This window comes from Geotrypetes seraphini, chromosome 1 (genome assembly GCF_902459505.1).
Source record: "Geotrypetes seraphini chromosome 1, aGeoSer1.1, whole genome shotgun sequence".
NCBI lineage: Eukaryota > Metazoa > Chordata > Amphibia > Gymnophiona > Dermophiidae > Geotrypetes > Geotrypetes seraphini.
Window position 1 is genome coordinate 214489926 of NC_047084.1, and position 21831 is coordinate 214511756.

The 21831-nt window shown below is 42.8% G+C and overlaps 2 protein-coding genes across 9 annotated transcripts in view; one reads left to right on the forward strand and one right to left on the reverse strand.

The window, feature by feature from the left end:
• The window catches only part of FRYL (FRY like transcription coactivator), a 768252-nt gene that overhangs the window by 35863 nt on the left and 710558 nt on the right, over positions 1–21831 (forward strand). For 4 of the 8 annotated variants that reach the window (XM_033945757.1, XM_033945767.1, XM_033945777.1 and 1 more), the window contains exon 1: positions 9872–10154. The exons of 3 other annotated variants lie outside the window; for them this stretch is intronic. In XM_033945757.1, the coding sequence (XP_033801648.1) occupies positions 9890–10154 (265 nt within the window). In that variant the 5' untranslated portion in view covers positions 9872–9889. Of the gene's footprint in view, positions 1–7151; positions 7286–9871; positions 10155–21831 lie in introns of those variants that run through there. One more of the 8 variants, XM_033945809.1, reaches the window with a different exon arrangement.
• Positions 18559–19847, reverse strand: LOC117361060 (probable serine/threonine-protein kinase nek3). Its single transcript, XM_033945884.1, has 2 exons — positions 19330–19847; positions 18559–19073 (listed from the first exon to the last, which is right to left on the reverse strand). Exons 1-2 carry the CDS (start codon positions 19496–19498, stop codon positions 18709–18711), a joined length of 534 nt encoding a protein of 177 aa, XP_033801775.1. The 5' UTR covers positions 19499–19847; the 3' UTR covers positions 18559–18708.

Below are 21831 nucleotides of genomic sequence, written 5' to 3' on the forward strand. Positions count from 1 at the left end.
TGTGGCAGAGCCTAGAGAATGACACAAGGAAAAAATTTGTTTCCGTCCTCATGAGCTCGGTCCCCGTCCCCACAAATCATCTGATCTCATCCACACAAGCCTCGAATAGTTTTATACTGAACTTATTATATTAAAGTATAAAAAGAAACAATATTCTGTACAATTGTTAATCTATAAACCACTCTCTCTTCCCCATTTCCCTTCAGCGTCCTCAGCCCACTCTCTTTCCACTTCCCTTTAGCGCACGCACATAAAAACAAGCAAGCAATTTTATATCATTTTTATTCTATTCATTCATAGAAATTAGAATCTAAATAATGCTAGTCACATAACAAAACATGATTTTACAAAAATAATTCCCTGCACAGTCAAGCCTGCAAGGATTACTAGATGTCTTTCAGCAGCTCCCCTCCCTCCCTCCCTCCCTCACCTTCGTGGCCAAGTCAAAATGATCTACCAACAATAGAATTTTAAAAAACACAAAGCACACTGTACGCAGAGAAAATGTTAATTATCATTTATATTCCGTGGGTTTTAAAAGAGGTCAAGGCAGATGACTTTATGCAATGTCACCTCAGTAACAACTATACAAAAATAGACAAATATACACCCTCCCTTTTTACTAAACCGCGATAGCGTTTTTTAGCGCAGGGAGCTGCGCTGAATGCCAAGCGCTGCTCTCGATGCTCAAATGCTTCCTGCGATAAAAACCGCTATGTGACATCTTGAGCCCTAAAATGTTACCTGCAGTGGACAAGGAGGGTGTTCAGAATGGTGAACGGGGACATCACAGTTGTGGTGGATGCTCTGTGTGCTCTCTAATGCTAAATATCACTGAATTTGTGCATCCAGTTTCAGGACAAAGGTTTAGACTGAAGAGCAATACATCCTGCATTACAGAGGGGGTTATTTACATCATCATATGCCCCTGTCCTTTGTTATATGTGGGACAGACCTCACGGAAATTGAGGGTCAGATTACTGGAGCACAAGTCATGTATACATACTAAGAGAGTGAAAGAACCCCTGGTGGTGCAATGCCTTGAAGCCCAACATGTTTTTAGTTCACTGCGGTGTGTGGTGATTGGTCATCTGCCCTGCTCTATGAGACGTAGTTACTGGAGATGTCAGCTACGTCAGAGGGAACAAAGATGGATCTACAGTCTACAAACCATCCAACCAGCTGGGCTGAATGCCCGAACTGAGTGGGCATCGTTCTTTGGTTGAAGCTGGCTGGGGATTGGTCTGACTGAAAGGGGAGGAGTCTGTACTCCATTTTGAAGACATTGGTTGCTGGAGAATCCCACGCCTCAGCTTCTATGTGTGTGGATGTGAGCAGTTGGAGCACTTGGAGAGGTGGAGTAGGCTGAAATCATTCCCCTGACGCAGCTCAGCGAAACGGAGGTTTCCCTGTCGGCAAAGAGTGGCTATGGGGCCAGGCAGGCTTGCACTTTTTGGATGCATGGAAGACAGCCTAGACACCGTCTGCAGCTAAGTGTTTGTTTGTTTTTTCCTGCTTACCATTGACTGTGTTTGAGACTCATATATGTGCTGCTTGCTTTACTCACATTTTTTTTAAGTTTTGTTATTTGGTGTGCTAGATATTTTTGAGGTGGTTCCTACGAGGGCTACTATAGTGTTTCTCACTGCTGAGTGAACTGATACATTTTGGACCTTGCTTAATGGTTGTTTATAAGTGGAGTTTTTGGCCATATGAAGATGAACTGAGGCTTTTTCTCCACTTTTTTTTCCTTTTTTTGTGTGTTAAGTGAATGAGTGGGTCTTTGTATGAGTGAAGTGGGTAGACCTGGTAGTGTCTGGGTAGGTCCCTCATATGGTTTTCTATAGGGCATAATTAATTAGTTTTAGGAAATTATATTGTGACCCATAGATAGCCCATGGATGTAAGGAAACTGGACATAGTGGTAAAAGAGCAAAATACCAAAATGGCATTGATCATACTACTAATCATTTCTATAGTGCTACTAATTGTATGCAGTGCTATACACATTATATATAGGTATTTTTTTTCCCTAGAGGGCTCAGTCAAAGTTTTATACCTGGGGTTGTACCTGGGGCAACAGAGTGTTGGGTGACTTGCCCAAGGTCAAGAGGAGCTGCAATGGGAATTGAACCCAGTTCGCCAGGATCCAAGTCACTGCACTAAGCATTAGCCTACTCCTCCTCAGTGAAATGTTGGTCCCCAATGATTATTCTGTGATTTGTGTAGAGAAAGAAAAGATCAAGTAGCAAGAAATGCATTCAGAGGCCTTGAGTATATTGCAGGAAGATACAAAATATTTCCTATCATTTTGAGTTATATATCAAAATAACCACAACCTACAGCAAAGTTTGTATGATTTCAATTTTTATGTTTATGTGGTTGTTTTCACCTCAGAATGTGGAGTTGTATACCCCATCCGGGGTTTTATCGTGTAAACATACACGTTCCTGTTAACATCACAGGTGACCAATCACCTCCCTATTTTACTTAGAAACTTTTTATTATATTTAATTTATTTTCTTTATTAAATAGACTACTTCAAGACTATATATATATATATATAAATATATATATATATATATACACACACACACACACACACTAGTCTTATAGCCCGTTACATTAACGGGTGTTAGAATATATGTGTGTGTGTCTGTCTTTATTTCTTTCTCTCTCTCTCTCCTTAGCTGCTTTCTTTCTTTCTTTTTCCTTGGCTGTCCATCACCAACCCTTGCCTGCTCCCCCTGTCCATTGTCCCTTCCTTTTACCTCCCCTGTGTCCATCACCACCCCTTCACTGCTCTCCTTATGCAGCAGCAGCCCTTCTCCCTTTGTTTTACCTCCCCCCTGTCCAGCAGCACCTCTTTCCTTCTCCCTCAGTCCAACATTAGGCCTCCGTTCCTTTTTCTTCACCCCCCCCATCCAGCACCTCTTTCCTTCTCCCCCTGTCCAGCAGTAGGCGTCCCTTCTTTTTTCTCCCCCCCCTCCTCCTTCTTATCCCTATGATACACTTACCTTGCTCTGCCCCTGATCAGAGGTTCCCGACAGCCGCCCAGTTGCACCCATTGGAAAAGTTCCCTCTGCCGCATCCTGCACCCCTCCTGACGCGACTCCCGCTGTCTTTCTTTCTGTCTGTCTCTGTCCCTGGCCCCCTTTGTCTGTCTGTCTTTCTGTGTATCTCCCTGCCCCTGTGTCTTTCTTCTTTTCTTTCTGTCTCCCTTCCTTCCTCTGTCTGTCTGTCCGAAGCAGCATTCCCTCCCCCTTAATTTCCCTCCCCCCACACCAGTTCCCTGTGCACCTGCCCCTGTGTCTTTCTTCTTTTCTTTCTGTCTCCCTTCCTCCCTCTGCCTGTCTGTCCAAAGCAGCATTCCCTCCCCCTCCATTTCCCTCCCCCCACACCAGTTCACTATGCAGTAGCATTAGCGTTTCCTCTACCCCTCTTTCCCTTCCCGCTGTCCCGACTACAAACGTGGTCCCGAGTCCTTTGCCGCCCCCCCCTTCCCTTCCCGCGGGCCCGACTACAAACCTGGCGATTCAAGCAGCGTGTGCAGCAGTCTACACACGCTGCTTCGGGTCCTTCTACTGCCCTGATGTACTCTGGCATGTCCCTGATGACATCATCAGAGACGCAGCAGAGCAAATCAGGGCTGTAGAAGGGCCTGAAGCAGCGTGTGCAGACTGCTGCACACGCTGCTTAAATCGCCAGGTTTGTAGTCGGGCCCGCAGGAAGGGAAGGGGGGGAACGGCAAAGGACTCGGGTCCCGGGCAGCGGAAAGTTGCTGGGCTCCTCGGTGGGGGCGCTGAGCGGCCGTGATCCCTCTCCTCCCAGACCCCCTCCCCCCCGCTGGAGGAACGGAGATCGGCGGCTGGCTGCGGTTCTGGCTTGTGAAGGCGATCGGCGGCTGGTGACGTATATGCGCGCATGCGCACTCCTGCGACCACAGACCTACTGATCAAGGAAGCACGCAAATAGGAGTGCACGGCTAGCCTTTTATTATATAGGATATATATATATATATTTTTTTTTTAGAAGACAAAAAAAGCCAATGTGACACAAATTATTTCAGTAGGGAGTCGGCAAATCAGTGCAATATATACTTTTGGAGTTATAGTTCAAAACGATACTTATCTTGAAAGTGCTAGACTTAAGCAGTTCAGCTGTATCGCTGGTTTAAACTGGGGCTGTTGCTGAAATTTTAGGTCTACTTTAATTCATTGTGAGTCCAATGCGGCCTGCATTTTGCGGGGCTATCTTTGCTCCTGTTGCGTCAAGGCTTTTTCAGCACAACAGTAACTACAAATGAAAAATCATTTATTACAAACAATTCATCTAAAGATGTTTCCATAAACTTAACAAAATACTTAAAAGCTTTTTACCTTAACAGCAGCGCACCGCTTCTCTGCCAAAGCCAGTTAACAAACAGCCATGGCTGTGACTATGTTAAAAGGATTGCGCTAGCGTCAGACTGAATTTATGTTTCACATTTTCATTGGTCAATGTTCACAGGGATTATAGACCTTTTAACTTTTTAAAATCTTTTTTTAAAAAACAATCGACCCAACAGTAGATATAAAGATGTTGATTTAAGAATTGCCTTCCGTAGATCTAAAAATTTGAAAGAAATATTATGCCCTGTGATGCTCAAGATGCCGGTTATTGATGTAGAAACCACACGAGAGGGACACTTTAGTTGTGGTTCTTGTCATATGTGTAAAATTATGGACTGTACAAGGATCTTTTGCAATCCACGGGACAAAAAAGAATATGCTGATTGACATCAATCTAATTGTAAAACAGCTGGGGTGATCTACGCTATCAAATGTCCCAGTAACTTAATATATATAGGACAAACGTCAAGACAATTTAAAATACCTTTAAATGAACATAAGAACAACATTACTAGAGAAATTCTGACTACTCCCCTAGTTAAACATTGTAAAACTAAAAAACATGAATTACTCTCTTTAAAAGCAGTGATTATTGATGTTGTATGAAAAGGGAGGAGAGATGGGAATTTAAAAAAAAATTCTGGCCCAAATAGAACAAAGATGGATATTTAAACTGAATACAGTAGAACCATTTGGTTTGAATAAAGCCATGGAATGGCAGCATTTTTATTAAGTTCTCTATCAGGCAAAAAGTAGATTAAAAACAGGTACATCAATGGGTTTACAATCATGTCCTAGATGCTGGTAACCCACTGTTAGGTTGATTGTTTAAAAAAAAAGTTTTTAAAAAAAGATTAAAGAAAGATTTTAAACAGTGAAAAGGTCTATAATCCCTATGAACATTTACCAATGAAAATATGAAACGTAAATTCAGTCTGACACTAGTGCATCCTTTTAACGTAGTCACAGCCACAGCTGGCTGTTAACTTGATTCGGCAGAGAAGCAGTGCGCTGCTGTTGTAAAGGTAAAAAGCTTTTAAGTATTTTGTTAAGTTTATGGAAACATCTTTAGATGAATTGTTTGTAATAAATGATTTTTAATTTGTAGTTATCGTTGTGTTGAAAAAAACCCTGATGCATTGGGAGCAAAGATAGCCCGGCGAAACACAGGCTACGTCGGAATCGCAATGAATTAAAGTGGACCTAAAATTTTCAGCAATGGCCCAAGTTTAAACCAGCGTTACAGCTGAACTGCTTAAGTTTAGCTCTTTCAAGATAATTATCACTTTGAAAGTATATATTGCACTGATCTGACGATTCCCTACTGAAATAATTTGTGTGGCACGTGGGCTTTTTTTGCCTTAAAAAAAACAAAAAACAAAAAATATATATATTGTCTTGAAGTAGTCTATTTAATAAAGAAAATAAATTAAATATAATAAAAAGTTTCTAAGTAAAATAGGAAGGTGGTTGGTTGCCTGTGACGTTAACAGGAGCGGGTATACAACTCCACATTCTGAGGCAAAAACAACCACATAAACATAAAAATTGAAATCAAAATATATAGAAGAAAAAATTTCATGAATTTTGCCATGCAAACTTTTCTGTAGGTTGTGGTTATTTTGATATATAATTTATATAAATTTCTTAACCACAAAGAGTGTTTTCATTGGATGTCATATGACACTATCATTTTGAGTGCCACATAGATTGGTTGTCTGTGTACTTGTGTGCCTATGTACTTGTGAACCTATGTGTGCCTATGTACTTGTGAACTTCAGAAGGCAGCTCTCTGTGTCAAAATACAAGTACTATGGCAAGCATTAGTAGTACATTTGAGAAACAGAGTATATATTCCATATACCTTGGCTTAAGAGTGAAATTCATTATTGCAGCAGCAGAATATTTCTCTTCCCCCTCCCCTCACCTATTCAGTACAACAGCAGCATTTCTCTTCCATCCCTCCCAGCTCATAAACCCGTTGGTAGAGTCGCTAGGGAAGTTGTAAGTTTCCCTCTATCGCTGACCTATCTTTCATAGGTCAGTGATGGAGGGAAGCTTACAACTTGCTGCTTTTACTTGCTTCAGGCCTTCTTCGTTGCCGGGTCCTGCCTACTTTCTGTTTCCGCGAAGGCAGGACCCGGCAGCGAGGGAGGCCCAAAGGAAATAAAAGCAGCAAGTTGTAAGCTTCCCTCTGGGGCTCTATTGTGTGCGTGCCGGCTTCCCTTCTCTTCTCTTTGAAATCGGAAGCTGCGTCCCGTGGGGGGGAAGGAAGAGAAGGGAAGCCGGCACACACACGATAGAGCCCCAGAGGGAAGCTTACAACTTACTGCTTTTACTTCCTTCGGACCTTCCTCGCTGCCGGGTCCTGCCTTTATGGAAACAAAGTAGGGAGGACCCGGCAACGAGGAAGGCTTGAAGCAAGTAAAAGCATGCTGGCAAAAAAAAAAAAAAAAGGCAGGCGTCGAACAAAATTTTTGCCGGAGAGTCAGCCCGGGAAGGAGCATCGGCGGCAGCAGAAGGATTCGCCAGGCGGTCATCTAAATTAGCTGGGCGGTGCGCCCGGCTAAAAGGCCCTGGGGAGAACACTGGATTGAGTTTTTGTTTATACTACATACCCATAAGAGGTGCTGCCTCTGTTTCTTAAATTCTATTAGGCACAAGCCTCTTATTCTCTAGCCGCACTGGAGTAAATTTGTTGTAAGGTAATGAATTTTAATTTCTCTTAATGTGACCCATGTATTATTTCTTTCTTTCTAGCTGAAGCACTTCACTAGCTTTTTGATGATTAATAACTTGAGGTTCAAAACAGCATTCCAGTTCTGGACTGATAATACCAAGCTATATGTGCCAAGTATAAAGTGGCAAACAAGATCATTTATTGTGTGGATCCAGTAAGTACAGCATTAATCTTATATGTATTTCTAATAAATGTTGACCGAATAATCACTTTATCAAAATCTCTATTTGAGCAATTTCCAAAACTTTCAAAAAGCACTGTGGACATTTTCTAGATTTCTGCTCACTAAATTACTGCAGTGAAAGAATAATGTTGATTTAGTAGAATAATAACAAGATTGTGAATGCAGTTGATTGAGTGACTGTGGTGAAAACTTTAAAAAAAAAAATTTCTGATAAAATCAGCACAGAGCAACTTTAAATTTAACATTCAGATTGATGATGTCTCATCAGGGGCTTTGCCCATTTTCACTGGAAGTGCCTGACCCCTCTGTTGGATGAATTTGGTGAATGGCAGGCTTTCTGGTGGTGACCTTCTGAGTGGGAGAGGAGAAGAATCTGAAATTAACTCATAGGACTCTGGGGCAGAAAGTCAGGATCTCTGAGTTTGTTGGATCTGAGAGGTCTGAATCATAATATGCTCTTTTAGAAGAGGAGGCACGTTTGGAGGATTGGCCCCTCAACTTGGAACAGTGTCGATGAGAAGACCGATGATCTCGGTGTCTGGAAGAGCTCCTATCAGTGTCTCAGTGCCGGTGTCACGTGGAGCGTGAAGAGGAGCTACAATGCCTGAGAGGAAATAAGGGCTCGGTAGAGCGATGCTTGTAAATACATGGGCTGAAGTAGTACCAACAGAGCCATGGGAGGAATTAGGGTTGGTTGCGACTGCAAAGTAAGAGCTAACTCCCTTTGAAGTAAGTCCTTACTCTCAACTTGCAAAGACTGCACCTGTACCACAGGTGTTGTCAGTACAGTTGATGCTGATGGTGCTGCAGAGTATCAAGGCACTGGGAACCTCAATGAAACGGCATGCCTCTGAGGTGACACTAGCTGTAGGGAAGGAGACTCTGACCTCTTGCGTTGGCACTTACATAAGAACATAACAATATCCTTACTAGGTCAGACCAATGGTCCATCAACCCCAGTAGCCCAATCTCATGGTGGCCAATCCAGATCCCTAGTACCTGGCAAAAACCCAAAAGAGTAGCAACATTCCATGCTACCAATCTAGGGCAAGCAGTGGCTTCCCCGTGTCTTTCTCAATAACAGACTATGGACTTTTCCTCTCAGAAATTGTCCAAACCTTTCTTAAAACCGCTACGCTATCCGCTCTTACCACAACCTCTGGCAATGCGTTGCAGAGCTTAACTGTTCTCTGAGTGAAAAAATATTTCCTCCTATTGGTTTTAAAAGTATTTTCCTGTAACTTCATCGAGTGTCCCCCTAGTCTTTGTAATTTTTGACAGAGTGAATTGTACCCATTCTTCTCCATTCAGGATTTTGTAGACTCAATCATATCTCCCCTCAGCCATCTCTTTTCTAAGCTGAAGAGCCCTAACCTTTTTAGTCTTTCCTCATACAAGAGGAATTCCATCCCCTTTTATCATCTTGATTGCTCTTCTTTGAACCTTTTCTAGTGCTGCTATATCTTTCTTGAAGTAAGGAGACCAGAATTGAGTACAGTACTCCAGACGAGGTCACACCATGGCTTGATAGAGGCATCATAACATTTTTAGTCTTGTTAACCATCCCTTTTCTCTTTTTAAGGCTAACCGTCCCTTTTCTAATAATTCTTAGCATCTTGTTTGCTGTTTTGGCCACCGCTGCACATTGGGCAGAAGGTTTCATCATATTCTCCTCAATGATACCCAGATCCTTTTCTTGGGTACTAACCCCCAAGGTGGACCCTAGCATTCGGTAACTGTGATTTGAGTTATTCTTCCCAATGTGCATCAGTTTGCATTTGTCCACATTAAATTTCATCTGGGTATTTTAATCAACATGCCAAGGTTATGACAATTTCCCTACCAGTGCTTGATTAAGAGGGTGATTTAAAGTGATAAAATTTAAGAGGTCAGTTTTAAGGTTCCTCATACTTAGTGAATTATAGGGTTGATTTGCATTGAAGAATTATTGTATAATTCATAGGGGCATATTCTGCCTAAGAAGCTTTTCTTCCTATTAAGTGAAGATCCTGGAAAAAAAAAAAAAAAGTTAGAAAATGCTTATTTTAATTTTTTAAAGGGGGCACTTATATGAAAGTTGTTAGGTTCTAATCAGTCTAACATAGCTTTTAGTTAGCGTGCAAGTAATGCTTGTGAAGAACGTCCTAAGTGATAAGTGTTATCTTTGAATGCAGATTACTCCTCCTCCCTCTCTGTATGTACTTCCAGTGAAATAGGCTTCATTTTATGAGGACTAAACAGCTTGCCTTTTATTTGGTGTTGTAAACATCCATGGATTTTTATGTTTTAAGTTCCAGGAATGTTAGATGTACTATACTTTATATGTTCCTGGTAGTTTGGAATATTGCCTACGTTCAGTTATATACTGTATTCTAATTTCATGGGCTGCTGACAGTTGGTCTTGTTATCAGTTTGTAAAGTAAATATGGTTTAGAATCTGCTTCATAACAGCTGGCTGTTGCCCTTCTCTTGTCTGGCACCACCCAGATTCAGCATGACATCACTATGCAAAACAGCGTATAGAGTTCACCTTAATATGTTTTCAAGGAAGTTTGCTCAGGCACTTGGGTGTGTATGTGTGGCAGCTTCAAAAACTGTTCATTTAATCAATATTCAGAATGTAGAAAGAATACTAGGATGGATTTTCTTAAGAAAGTGGTTCCTGCTGCCATTTCTGGCGATGTGGTATTGGATGTTGGAAGCATGGCCCGTGAAAGTGCCCCAAGGCTACTGAAGATGAGACGAATCAGTCTGTTTTCCTTAGGGCAAACCATAGATGAAGATCATGAAGCTGATTTAATCCAGACAAATGTCAGCAAGCACAAATGTCGTCCTCTAGGTAATGTGAGCTACAGTAGTTATTCAGGCTGGTTTGCAGGTCAGAATTTTTCAGGTTGGTTTGTGAACCATATTTTAATATTCTGAAGCAAGCCACATTTTAGTCTGAAGTCTTAGTCTAACTTTTAATCCAAATAAATTTTGAAATGTAGATTTTATTCTGATCTAAATATTTATATTTGTGAATGATGTGCTTAACTATATATACAGTGTAGTGGCAAAAAACATTATACCATATTTCTGCAGATATTACTGAAAAGGTTAGTGTTTAGAATTGTCTTTATTATGTGAAAAATATGTTTTTGTTTAGTGTCAAACTGGGATATAGATTATAGTCCACATTTTGAATATTTCTATACAGTAGATTTATTTTAAACTATACTGTGAAATTTTATTTGGGATTTATTTACACAAGTCTTGCTTAATTTGTTTTTGAATATAAACAGTTTTAACATACCATACTTTTTTTAAAATTAAGTTCTTCGATCAATCTTTTATTGTAGGAGATGATCTTAAGTAACTGAGCTTTTTATATTTTAAGGTTGCTGTTTACATTTTTATTAGAATCTTGGCAAGTAAAGCATTTGAGGAGGTGGAGGATACTGTGCAAAGATGCTGTATATTGCAGAATGGCTTCTATTTAAACCTGTTGTACTTCTTATATGTCAAATTACTCTCCATTGTGTATGTTCACTTGTAGACCGTTCTGAGCTACTGGGAGGACGGGATAGAAATCTAAATAAATAAATAAATAAATATTTGACTTTGAAAAACATAGTAGTAGTTCTGGGGGAGGGGTGTCTTTTTCTGTCTTTTTACCATTTTTCATCTTAATTTTTTTTTAAGGTAAAAGCTTTTGCTGTTGCCAATCACTTGTACACAGACTGAATTACGGAAAGATATGTTTGCTTTAACTGGTCAAGTTTAAAAATCCTAAGTATGTTCTTTATATGAATATATCAGAACATTGATATTTTTAAATTCATTCTCACAAAAAGGCTATTCAGACCAGTGTCAAGGTTATTTGCTAATCTTAGTACCAAATGGGAAATTATTTTTTGACCAGAATACAAATAAAAGAGGCAAAAAGTATTGCAAAAACTACAAAACTGAGGTAGATATAAAGTCAAAACAGTTTACAATTCTAGTGTTGCTTTTATTATTTTGGTTAAAATTTTTTGATGTTTTTACATCTGTCTCAGTTTTGTAGTTGTGAAAACTCATCACAGACTGTTTGGTGCCCTGTGTAAAATGAGTTGTCGATCTTATTTTAATTTTAACAGCCTGTTTTACAAAGCCGCGCTAACAGCTGCCTTGTGGCAACAGCCGCAAAGCCCTTTAAATCTCTATGGACTTTTCACTTAAATGAATAACCTGTATGAAGAGGGAATTGCTGCCACCTGATTCTACAATGGGCATAATAGTTATGACCTTTGCTGAAGAAGAAAAATGTATTAAACTATCACTGAATATAAATTTAAATTTAGAAGCAAAATGTATGTGTATTTCATTTCCTGTTTTTACATGAGCATGGATGAAAATTATGAATTAACATTTAGCAAACATGGGACTTTTTTTTTTTTAGAATTGAAAGATTTAAGTTGTATAAATGTCATAAAAATGTAAATATTTTGGATTTGGATTTATTACATGCAAATCTTGTTACATGCAAATCTTGTTTCCCTTCTTTGATAGATGCACACAATCCCAGCAGCCCTTGGAAAATCATACTCTTGACGACACCATCCATTTAGTTACGCATTCATCTCCAGGATTCAAGCTTCTCTGCCCTGGCCTTTACCCTCAACAGGGAGAATGGATGAGAACACCACCTAAGCAGTCAAGTGCGCAGGTGGTGTTCTCGTCCATCCTTCATGTTGAGGGTAAAGCCAGGACAGAGAAGCTCGCATCCTGGAGATGAATGCGTGGCTTAGTGGATGGTGTCGTCAAGAGCGTTTTGGCTTCCTGGACCACGGGATGATTTTACAGTGGCTTCCTGGACCACGGGATGATTTTACAGTGGCTTCCTGGACCACGGGATGATTTTACAGTGGGTTTCTGATGTTACAGTGGGTGATCTGGCATCCCATGATCACTGCATGGTGCAGTTTAATATTAAGATAAGTATAGAGAGGGCTCATTCAAAAGCAAAGGTTCTAGACTTTTAAAAAACTAACTTTGTTCGGATGGGGGTTTATGCCAAGGAATTGTTGTCTGGGTGGGAACATCTGGAAGGAGTGGAAATGCGATGGTTAAAACTGAAAGGAGTGATTGTAAGGGTGACAAACCTTTTTGTGAGGCAAGTAAGTAAAAGTAAGAGGAAAAGATGGCTGCTTTTGGTTCTCAAAAGTAGTAGCTGAGAAGGTAAGGAATAAGAGGTTAGCATTCACAAACTACAAAAGGTCACAGAAAGAGGAAGACAGGCAAAAATATCTGGAAAAGTTAAGAGGCTGGTCATGTAGTCAGGAAAGTAAAGATGCAAATGGAAGGAAAAATAGCTGACATGATAAAACGGGGAGATGACATTTTTTAGATATATTAGTGATAGGAAGAAGGGCAAAAGTGGCATTGTGAGACTCAAAGGTGAAGGGGAGGAATATGTAGAAACTGAAAAAGAAAAAGCCGAATTGCTTAACAAATATTATCCCAGGACAAGCAGGCATGATATTCTCACATGTGGGTGACGTCATCTACGGAGCCCCGATGCGGAAGCATTTTCAAGCAAACTTGATTGAAGATTTAAGTTTGCTCTGCTGCTCCATGCATGCGTGCCTTCCTGCTCCACTAGGGGGCGCATCCCCTCGTGGTCTCCAGTTCAAAATTTTCCGCTGAGCCTAGAAGTTGTGTTTTTTCAGGCTTCTGCCCCAACTGCCTTCTAGCACCGCGATTTTCTTATTTTTTTTTCTCGATTAAGTCGCTGTGCGCAAATTTTTTCTTGTTCAACTTGTTCCTGCTTCGTTTCTGAACCGACCTGGAGGCTTCCGGGTCCCCGTGGCCACGTGGCTACTCGAGCCGCGGCCACTTTCGATTCTATGTCCCGGCCTTTGACCGGCTTTAAAAAGTGCACCCGGTGCGAGCGGCTTCTTTCCATCACAGACCCGCATCGCCGGTGCATCCTCTGCCTGGGGGCCGCTCATCCAACCGACTCCTGCCCCCAGTGTCCTACTTTCCAGAACCGGGCTCTCCGCCGAAGAAAAGCCCGCATGGCGGATCTCTTCGCCGCCGACCAACCCTCTACCTCGGCCTTGAGGTCGGGCCCGGCCTCGGCCCCGGCCTTGACCTCGGCCCCGAATACCTCGGCATCGCCTCGAGACTCGAATCCGAAATCCTCAGGACAACAGAAAGCCTCGGCTCCGGGTAAGTCCCCTCTTCCCTCTTCAGGTTCCGCAACAGCGAAGAAGCCAGCCTCGGAGACACCGGCGACGCATGGCGGAAGTCCCATGCTCACAGCCCCGACGAAGCCCTCCAAGCCTTCGGGCCGTGCCTCCACCACACGGGAATACTCTGATACGAGGTCGCCCTGGTGGAGCGTACCGAGGCAGTGGACATGCCCTCGATGCTGTCCGTGCCCGTTTTCCAGGACCTACTCCGAGCGATGATTTCATCGGAGCTGTCCGCTGCAATGGCCCATCTACAACCGGCCTCGACCTCGACCCCGCATGTGTCAGACCAGCCTGAGCCTCGCGTCGAGCCACCTCGAGGAAAAGCGCGCAAGCTTCGCCGCATCCCATCCTCCTCGGACTCCTCGCCGAGACACCCGAGGTGCTCTCCCTCCACAGACTGCCGCGGGGCAAAACGTCGTGCTAAAATGACAGAAACCTCGAACTGCTGTACCTCCAAGAAGGCCCGAGGTTCCCCCACTCTACGAGGCCGTTCGGTTCATAGACAATTGCGCGCAAGACAATTTCGCGCAAGACAATCGCGCGCGGACAAAATCGCGCAGACAATCGAGCGCGAGACAACTGAGCGCAAGACAAATGAGCGTGAAGACAACTGAGCGCAAGACAACTGAGCGCAAGACAATTGAGCGCAAGACAATTGAGCGCAAATTATTTTCATGAATGTGCACGAGCGAGACAACTGAGCGCAAGACAACTGAGCGCAAGACAACTGAGCGCAAGACAACTGAGCGCAAGACAACTGAGCTCAAAAACAACTGAGCGCAAGACAACTGAGCGCAAGACAACTGAGCTCAAGACAACTGAGCGCAAGACAACTGAGCGCGAGCAACTGAGCTCAAAAACAACTGAGCGCAAGACAACTGAGCGCAAGACAACTGAGCTCAAAAACAACTGAGCGCAAGACAACTGAGCGCAAGACAACTGAGCGCAAGACAACTGAGCTCAAAAACAACTGAGCGCAAGACAACTGAGCGCAAGACAACTGAGCGCAAGACAACTGAGCTCAAAAACAACTGAGCGCAAGACAACTGAGCGCAAGACAACTGAGCTCAAGACAACTGAGCGCAAGACAACTGAGCGCGAGCAACTGAGCTCAAAAACAACTGAGCGCAAGACAACTGAGCGCAAGACAACTGAGCTCAAAAACAACTGAGCGCAAGACAACTGAGCTCAAAACAACTGAGCGCGAGCAACTGAGCGCGAGCAACTGAGCTCAAAACGGTTCATAGACAATTGCGCGCAAGACAATCGCGCGCGGACAAAATCGCGCAGACAATCGAGCGCGAGACAACTGACAACTGAGCGCGAGCAACTCAGCGCGAGGCAAGGCAACTTCCCTCATTATTTTGGAGACCTTAAAAATGCATTATTAATTTTGTTAGGCACATGCCTCTGCCCTGCGCTCAGCGGCCTTTGTCTTGGTGTGGTCTTGACCTGACACTGTTAAAGCAGAGATGATAGGAATGGGAGAGGGACAAGGACAGCTACATAACTCATATGGACAGGATGGTGAATTTAGTTCGTGTCATTCTCATATTGGAAAAAAGAGTTTAATAAATCAAAGTAACAGGGTGGCCAGGTTACCCAGTTCCAGGCTGCAGATTTTGGGATAGTTCCAAATTTTTTCCCCAGGTGTTTTTGTCCCGTTACCAGACACATTAATTGTGGACTGTGAGACCTGTAATAGTGGAAGGTAAATGGGCATAGTGGGTGTTTGCATTGGGGTCATAATGAAATGCCCATAGTCTGATGCCTGCAGTGTCTATTCATCTGATCCATCTGTCAAATGCTAAGTTTCATTATTTCTGTTTGTCTTGCATGATATGTTTGTTGTATGAATTGTAAAAATTTGTAAAGCTGAATTAGCTTAATAATCGTTATATGACATAATATATGTTTTAAGTGTTTATGACGATCATTATGTCATTTTCTTTGTTTGTTTAAATCGTTATTCATGTTCAAACTTACAAGTGTCTTCATGCTCTGTCGTCTTCACGCTGAGTTGTCTTCAGGCCCAACAGATTTCAAAGATTAAAGACAAGCTTCACTGCCCCTCCCCACCGAATAAAACCCAAACAAAACTGTCCACAATTTGTTTGCAGCTTTCTAGTTATTGATTTTATGAAGTGTTTTAATATGTTAAAAGACAATAATAAACAATTTGTTAAATGACGTTAGTCATTATAAGTTCATAATGTCATTGGAGTTTGTGAGTGTAAAATAAATTCTGGAATCAATAGTTGTGTTATAATGTTTTTATTTCTGAGTAACTGTATTATTGAAGAAAGCATAATACAGTGAACATATAGAATGGATAACATAGATCTCCCAGGGCAAAGTTAAATGCAAAGTAAGTATTATTGAACACAAGTAAACATGATGTGAACAGCAAATAATAACATTGAATGATAAAGATTATTATAAGAATATTGAAATTGAAAAGATTTTGAAATTGGTCTAAAAATAGGATGATGATGAGGGCGAAAGCATAAATTCACAGAAAGAAAAGTATTCTGTATGCTTGAGATTCAGTGTTTGAACTGGAGGATGTAAAAGGCTATGAACTTTAAAAGATCATATATAGAGAAACATACATAAATTTAGTCCAGATAGAGTATGTTTTGTGCAATGCTAAAGTATTGTTTCCCCATCAAGCACAGGAACATTTGAAAAATGGACATAGTGTGGAGAAAACTGACTCTTTGGCTCTCATTCAGTCAGTGTGTGTGTGTCTGTGTGCAGTGTGAGCCACAATTGTGGTGAGGTACTTAGAATAACTGAGTACTTTGCAAAAATGTCATAGATTCACAGAGAAGATGGCTTCCTATTATGGATTTTGTGTGCCAAAACACAAGTTCTCCAAGCGTGAAGTACTCTGATTAACTGAGTACATGTCGCTCAATGCTAAACTGCTATTCCCCATCAAGAGGAAAGTTAGAAATATAGGTGAAATGGACTGGGCCTGGGCCAAACTGGCGCACCTGTTCAATGCTAGTGTTTTGACACTGCACTCAGGAAGTACTTAGATTAACTGAGTACTTTGCAAAAATGTCATAGATACACAGAGAAGATGACTTCCTATTATGGATTTTGTGTGCAGAAACACAAATTGTCCAAGCGTGAAGTACTCTGATTAACTGAGTACATGTCGCTCAATGCTAAACTGCTATTCCCCATCAAGAGGAAAGTTAGAAATATAGGTGAAATCGATTGGGTCTGGGGGAAACTGGCGCACCTGTTCAATGCTAGTGCTTTGACACAGCACTCAGGAAGTACGTATTAAATACATGCTATTACGTCAGGAGACCAGTGCCCCTGTTTTATTGATGGTAAGTAGTTCAGGATTTAAAGCAAACTAAATGTGCATCTCCTTACAAGAGGCATACAGGGAGATGGGTGACTAAAATTATGTCAGGTGTACACCTTATACATCTATCACATTTTGTGTGCACGAAAGGAAAGATGTTAACATATCACCTCAATGCATTTCATCTAATTTATACTTAAAGGATTAAGCATGATAAGTGTTATACTCTATTAAGAACATCTCTAAACAAGATAAGGTGTCAATCATGTAGCATTACAAATTCTACCTAGTTGACACAGCCATGTAAATTAACACTTATGTTTGATAAGGTTTTGCATTTATCCAGTACGCAGTTGTCCTTTATTTTCAATAAGTTGTATATTAAAATGTATTTTTAAAAGTATCATAGATATGATGTCAGATTTTTCTGATCATCGAAGGAGAGCTGGCAAGCCAAGTCCAGATGTGGGAGCTGAGACGGTAGGAGGCAGGCGAGTCATGATGCTGGAGACATGAATTGTGAAGTTGTAGTCACCACTGCTGCGACACAGGAGGCTGGAGGGCAAAGAAAACACTGTGGTAAGGGAGAGAGAGGGAGGGAGGAAGGGAGGGAGAGAGTGAGAGAGAGATAGAGAGACACTCACAGGAGGACTGAAGATCCCACGAGACGGTAGGAGGCAGGCGAGTCATGATGCTGGAGACATGAATTGTGAAGTTGTAGTCACCACTGCTGCGACACAGGAGGCTGGAGGGCAAAGAAAACACTGTGGTAAGGGAGAGAGAGGGAGGGAGGAAGGGAGGGAGAGAGTGAGAGAGAGATAGAGAGACACTCACAGGAGGACTGAAGATCCCACGAGACGGTAGGAGGCAGGCGAGTCATGATGCTGGAGACATGAATTGTGAAGTTGTAGTCACCACTGCTGCGACACAGGAGGCTGGAGGGCAAAGAAAACACTGTGGTAAGGGAGAGAGAGGGAGGGAGGAAGGGAGGGAGAGAGTGAGAGAGAGATAGAGAGACACTCACAGGAGGACTGAAGATCCCACGAGACGGTAGGAGGCAGGCGAGTCATGATGCTGGAGACTGTGGGTGGAGTGGGGTGGGTATGGTGTGAATGGATGTGAAGGGGTGGGAGTGTGGAGGGGGGTGGATGGAAAGGGAGGGAAGAAGGAGAGGGAGTTGTTTTTATACTTTTTTTGTATTTTTTCTGGGAGGGCGAAGGGCAGGAGGGGGAGGGAGTGAGGCAGAGGGGGAAGAAGGGGAGGGAGTTGTTTTTATACTTTTTTTGTATTTTTTCTGGGAGGGCGAAGGGCAGGAGGGGGAGGGAGTGAGGCAGGGGGGGGAAGAAGGGGAGGGAGTTGTTTTTATACTTTTTTTGTATTTTTTCTGGGAGGGCGAAGGGCAGGAGGGGGAGGGAGTGAGGCAGGGGGGGAAGAAGGGGAGGGAGTTGTTTTTATACTTTTTTTGTATTTTTTCTGGGAGGGCGAAGGGCAGGAGGGGGAGGGAGTGAGGCAGGGGGGGAAGAAGGGGAGGGAGTTGTTTTTATACTTTTTTTGTATTTTTTCTGGGAGGGCGAAGGGCAGGAGGGGGAGGGAGTGAGGCAGGGGGGGAAGAAGGGGAGGGAGTTGTTTTTATACTTTTTTTGTATTTTTTCTGGGAGGGCGAAGGGCAGGAGGGGGAGGGAGTGAGGCAGGGGGGGAAGAAGGGGAGGGAGTTGTTTTTATACTTTTTTTGTATTTTTTCTGGGAGGGCGAAGGGCAGGAGGGGGAGGGAGTGAGGCAGGGGGGGAAGAAGGGGAGGGAGGAGTGGTGACAAGAGGGTGCAGCTCCCTCGTTAACAGTGGAGCCATTCACGGGGTGGGAGGGGTACCGCGAAGTGCTTCTAGCAAGACCTGCAGTGCCCCTGTCACGTGACGAATGTGTCGAACGGATTCTTCAGCACAGTCGTTCATGTGCTCCACCCCTGCTAAGATGGTAACCACCGCCGTGTAAATGTCCTCCACTGTTACAGAACTGGGCGGAGGATCTGTGTTTGTGGCAGCGTGAGCCACAATAGTGGTCGCTGCAACAGGGGTGGTGGCCGTTGCAGGGTTGGTCCCACAATCTCTGGTTGAGGGTCGGAGGGGGGCAAAACAGGTGGAACAACGGTTGGGGCTTTGAATGGGGAGTGGGGATGTTGACAAAGGCGGCGAAGAGGAGGGGGATGCCAATATATCTGTAATGAAAAAGAGCATGAAAAGCAGGTGGACATTGAAAAGACAATTATGTACAGTGGAAGCATCTATGAGACAAACTTGGTTGTTTTTGTTACATATGAACAAACCTAAGCATTTTATATTATATTATTAAAATTCAAGTGATGTCTTAAATCATAAATGTGTTTATTAATTGTACACTTGATGTACGTTGTAAAAATGAATAAAAGCTTTTACAGTACAAAAATTACAGAATAAAAATATCATAACACTTACCGGACTGGACAGAGAGGTCGCTAAATCTGTCCAGGATGGGGGTTGAGGCAGTACTCATTGAGGTACGTGGGAGGGCTGGGGGAGAGGTGATGACAGAGGGTCGAATTTCAGGGAAAAGTTTAAGGCAGAACTTGGGTTTAGGGGGTGGGAGGGAGGGGGAACAGGGCATTGGGAATGAAGGGGCAGGGCAGGGTTTGGGGCGTTTTTTTAGGGGGATCCTAGAGGGTGGTCTAGGGCGTCGGTGGGGGGAAGTTGGATGAGACTGGGCGGAGGTGGAAGGGGGTTGGGACGTTGGATGGGACTGGGCGGAGGTGGAAGGGGGTTGGGACGTTGGATGGGACTGGGCGGAGGTGGAAGGGGGTTGGGACGTTGGATGGGACTGGGCGGAGGTGGAAGGGGGTTGGGACGTTGGATGGGACTGGGCGGAGGTGGAAGGGGATTGGGAGGTGGGGCGTCTGCGGGGGATAAGGAACGGCCGGTCAGGGATAGGGGTGTCTTCCTCCTCCTCCTCCTCCTCCTCCTCCTCCTCCTCCTCTTCCTGATCCTCCTCCTCCTCTTCCTCCTCACTCGCATCTGAAGACATAAATGCATGTAGTGTCAGAAGTATATGAAAAACTGTTAATGTTTAAAATGTTTGTCTGCGCGCGATTGTCTTTCGAGTTTTTGACCTGTCAATGTTTAAAATACATGATTGTTCAACACAGATATTATGACTGCACACCTTATACCCACCCGATATTTTACTGTAACATACCTGGGGTGTTGTACAGATTGCGGCGGACAGCCCGGACCCATGCAGGGTGATGTAGCCTGAGCTCGCGGGCTTTTTTCTTCAAATCCTCAACCTATTACATAATGGAGAGACATGAGTGAGCCATGATATATGGTTCATAGAGAATAGCACGTGGACAAATCGCGCAGACATGATATATATATATGCATTGAAAGCAGTGCATGGAAATAGATTGCAAGCATAATAATTATGTAAATTTTGAAAACCCGACTGGAATACAGCTAATTAAATCAAATAAGTACATGAGAGACACCATTATCAACTGCAAAATTTTTCAGCAGATGTATGATGACGCAGTGCGCGATTTCAGGAGATGCGTATCCATTTTTGCCTTCCGCGCAAAAAAATAAATTCTTTATCCGCGCCAATTTGTCAGCGCGCAATTGTCTATGAACAACATGTATTTGATAAATACTTACGGAGCGCGGTGTGATAGCGCGGGCGTTGAACAGCTGCGCAAGTTCTCCCCAGGCCCTGTCCATTTCACCTATATTGCGTCTTTTCCCCTTAACGGGGAAAAGCAGTTTAGCATTGAGCGTGAAGTACTCAGTTAATATGAGTACTTCACGCTCGGAGAAATTGGGCTTACGTCCACGGAAACCCACATAGGATGCCATCTTCTCTGTGAATCTATGACGTTTTTGCAAAGCTTAAATACCAGTCACATGACCGATGTTGTGTGAATATCGTGAGATTTCCCCTTTTCAGCGCTGCTATTGGTTATCTAAAACACGTGTTAAATGGTCAATAGTCAAACAGATTTTACTACATTGTAGTGATGAAATGCACATATTAATTGAGTATGTGTGTATTTTATAATATAAAGTTTTGTAGTAATTGATTGAAACACAATTAGCGTTAGCATGGCGCGCATATGTGTTGAAACGCGTGATGACATCAGCTTGTCTCCATTAGTGCATAATGATGACGTATATCATCATACTAAAGTTATAGTACTTTTTCGCGCAATTGACGGATTAGTTTCCCAGTGCGCAATTGACGGGTTTTAGTATAATGAGCGCAAGTTAAAAATGCGGACGAACAGAGTTAATGGGAAATCTGAATAAATGGTGATATTTGTAAATGCGGGTGGGGGGCCTAATTGCAAAGCTTAAATACCAGTCACATGACCGATGTTGTGTGAATATCGTGAGATTTCCCCTTTTCAGCGCTGCTATTGGTTATCTAAAACACGTGTTAAATGGTCAATAGTCAAACAGATTTTACTACATTGTAGTGATGAAATGCACATATTAATTGAGTATGTGTGTATTTTATAGTATATAGTTTTGTAGTAATTGATTGAAACACAATTAGCGTTAATGGGAAATCTGAATAAATAAATAAATAAATAAGCTATTACAGTGTTTGAATATGGGAAACACATAAGAACAATAAAATTCTATTAATTTTAAAAAGATCAGGGAGTCATGAGTAAATTATTGTAATTATTACACATCATTTTCCACTCCTAATATATTAATACAGTCATACATCACATATGTTTGTGAAGAGGGATGCAGAGAAAGCACAGTTACTTACCGTAACAGGTGTTATCCAGGGACAGCAGGCAGATATTCTTAACACATGGGTGACGTCACCGACGGAGCCCTCGGTACGGACCTTTTTAACTAGAAGTTTCTAGTTGGCCGCACCGCGCGTGCGCGAGTGCCTTCCCGCCCGACGGAGGAGTGCGTGGTCCCCAGTTA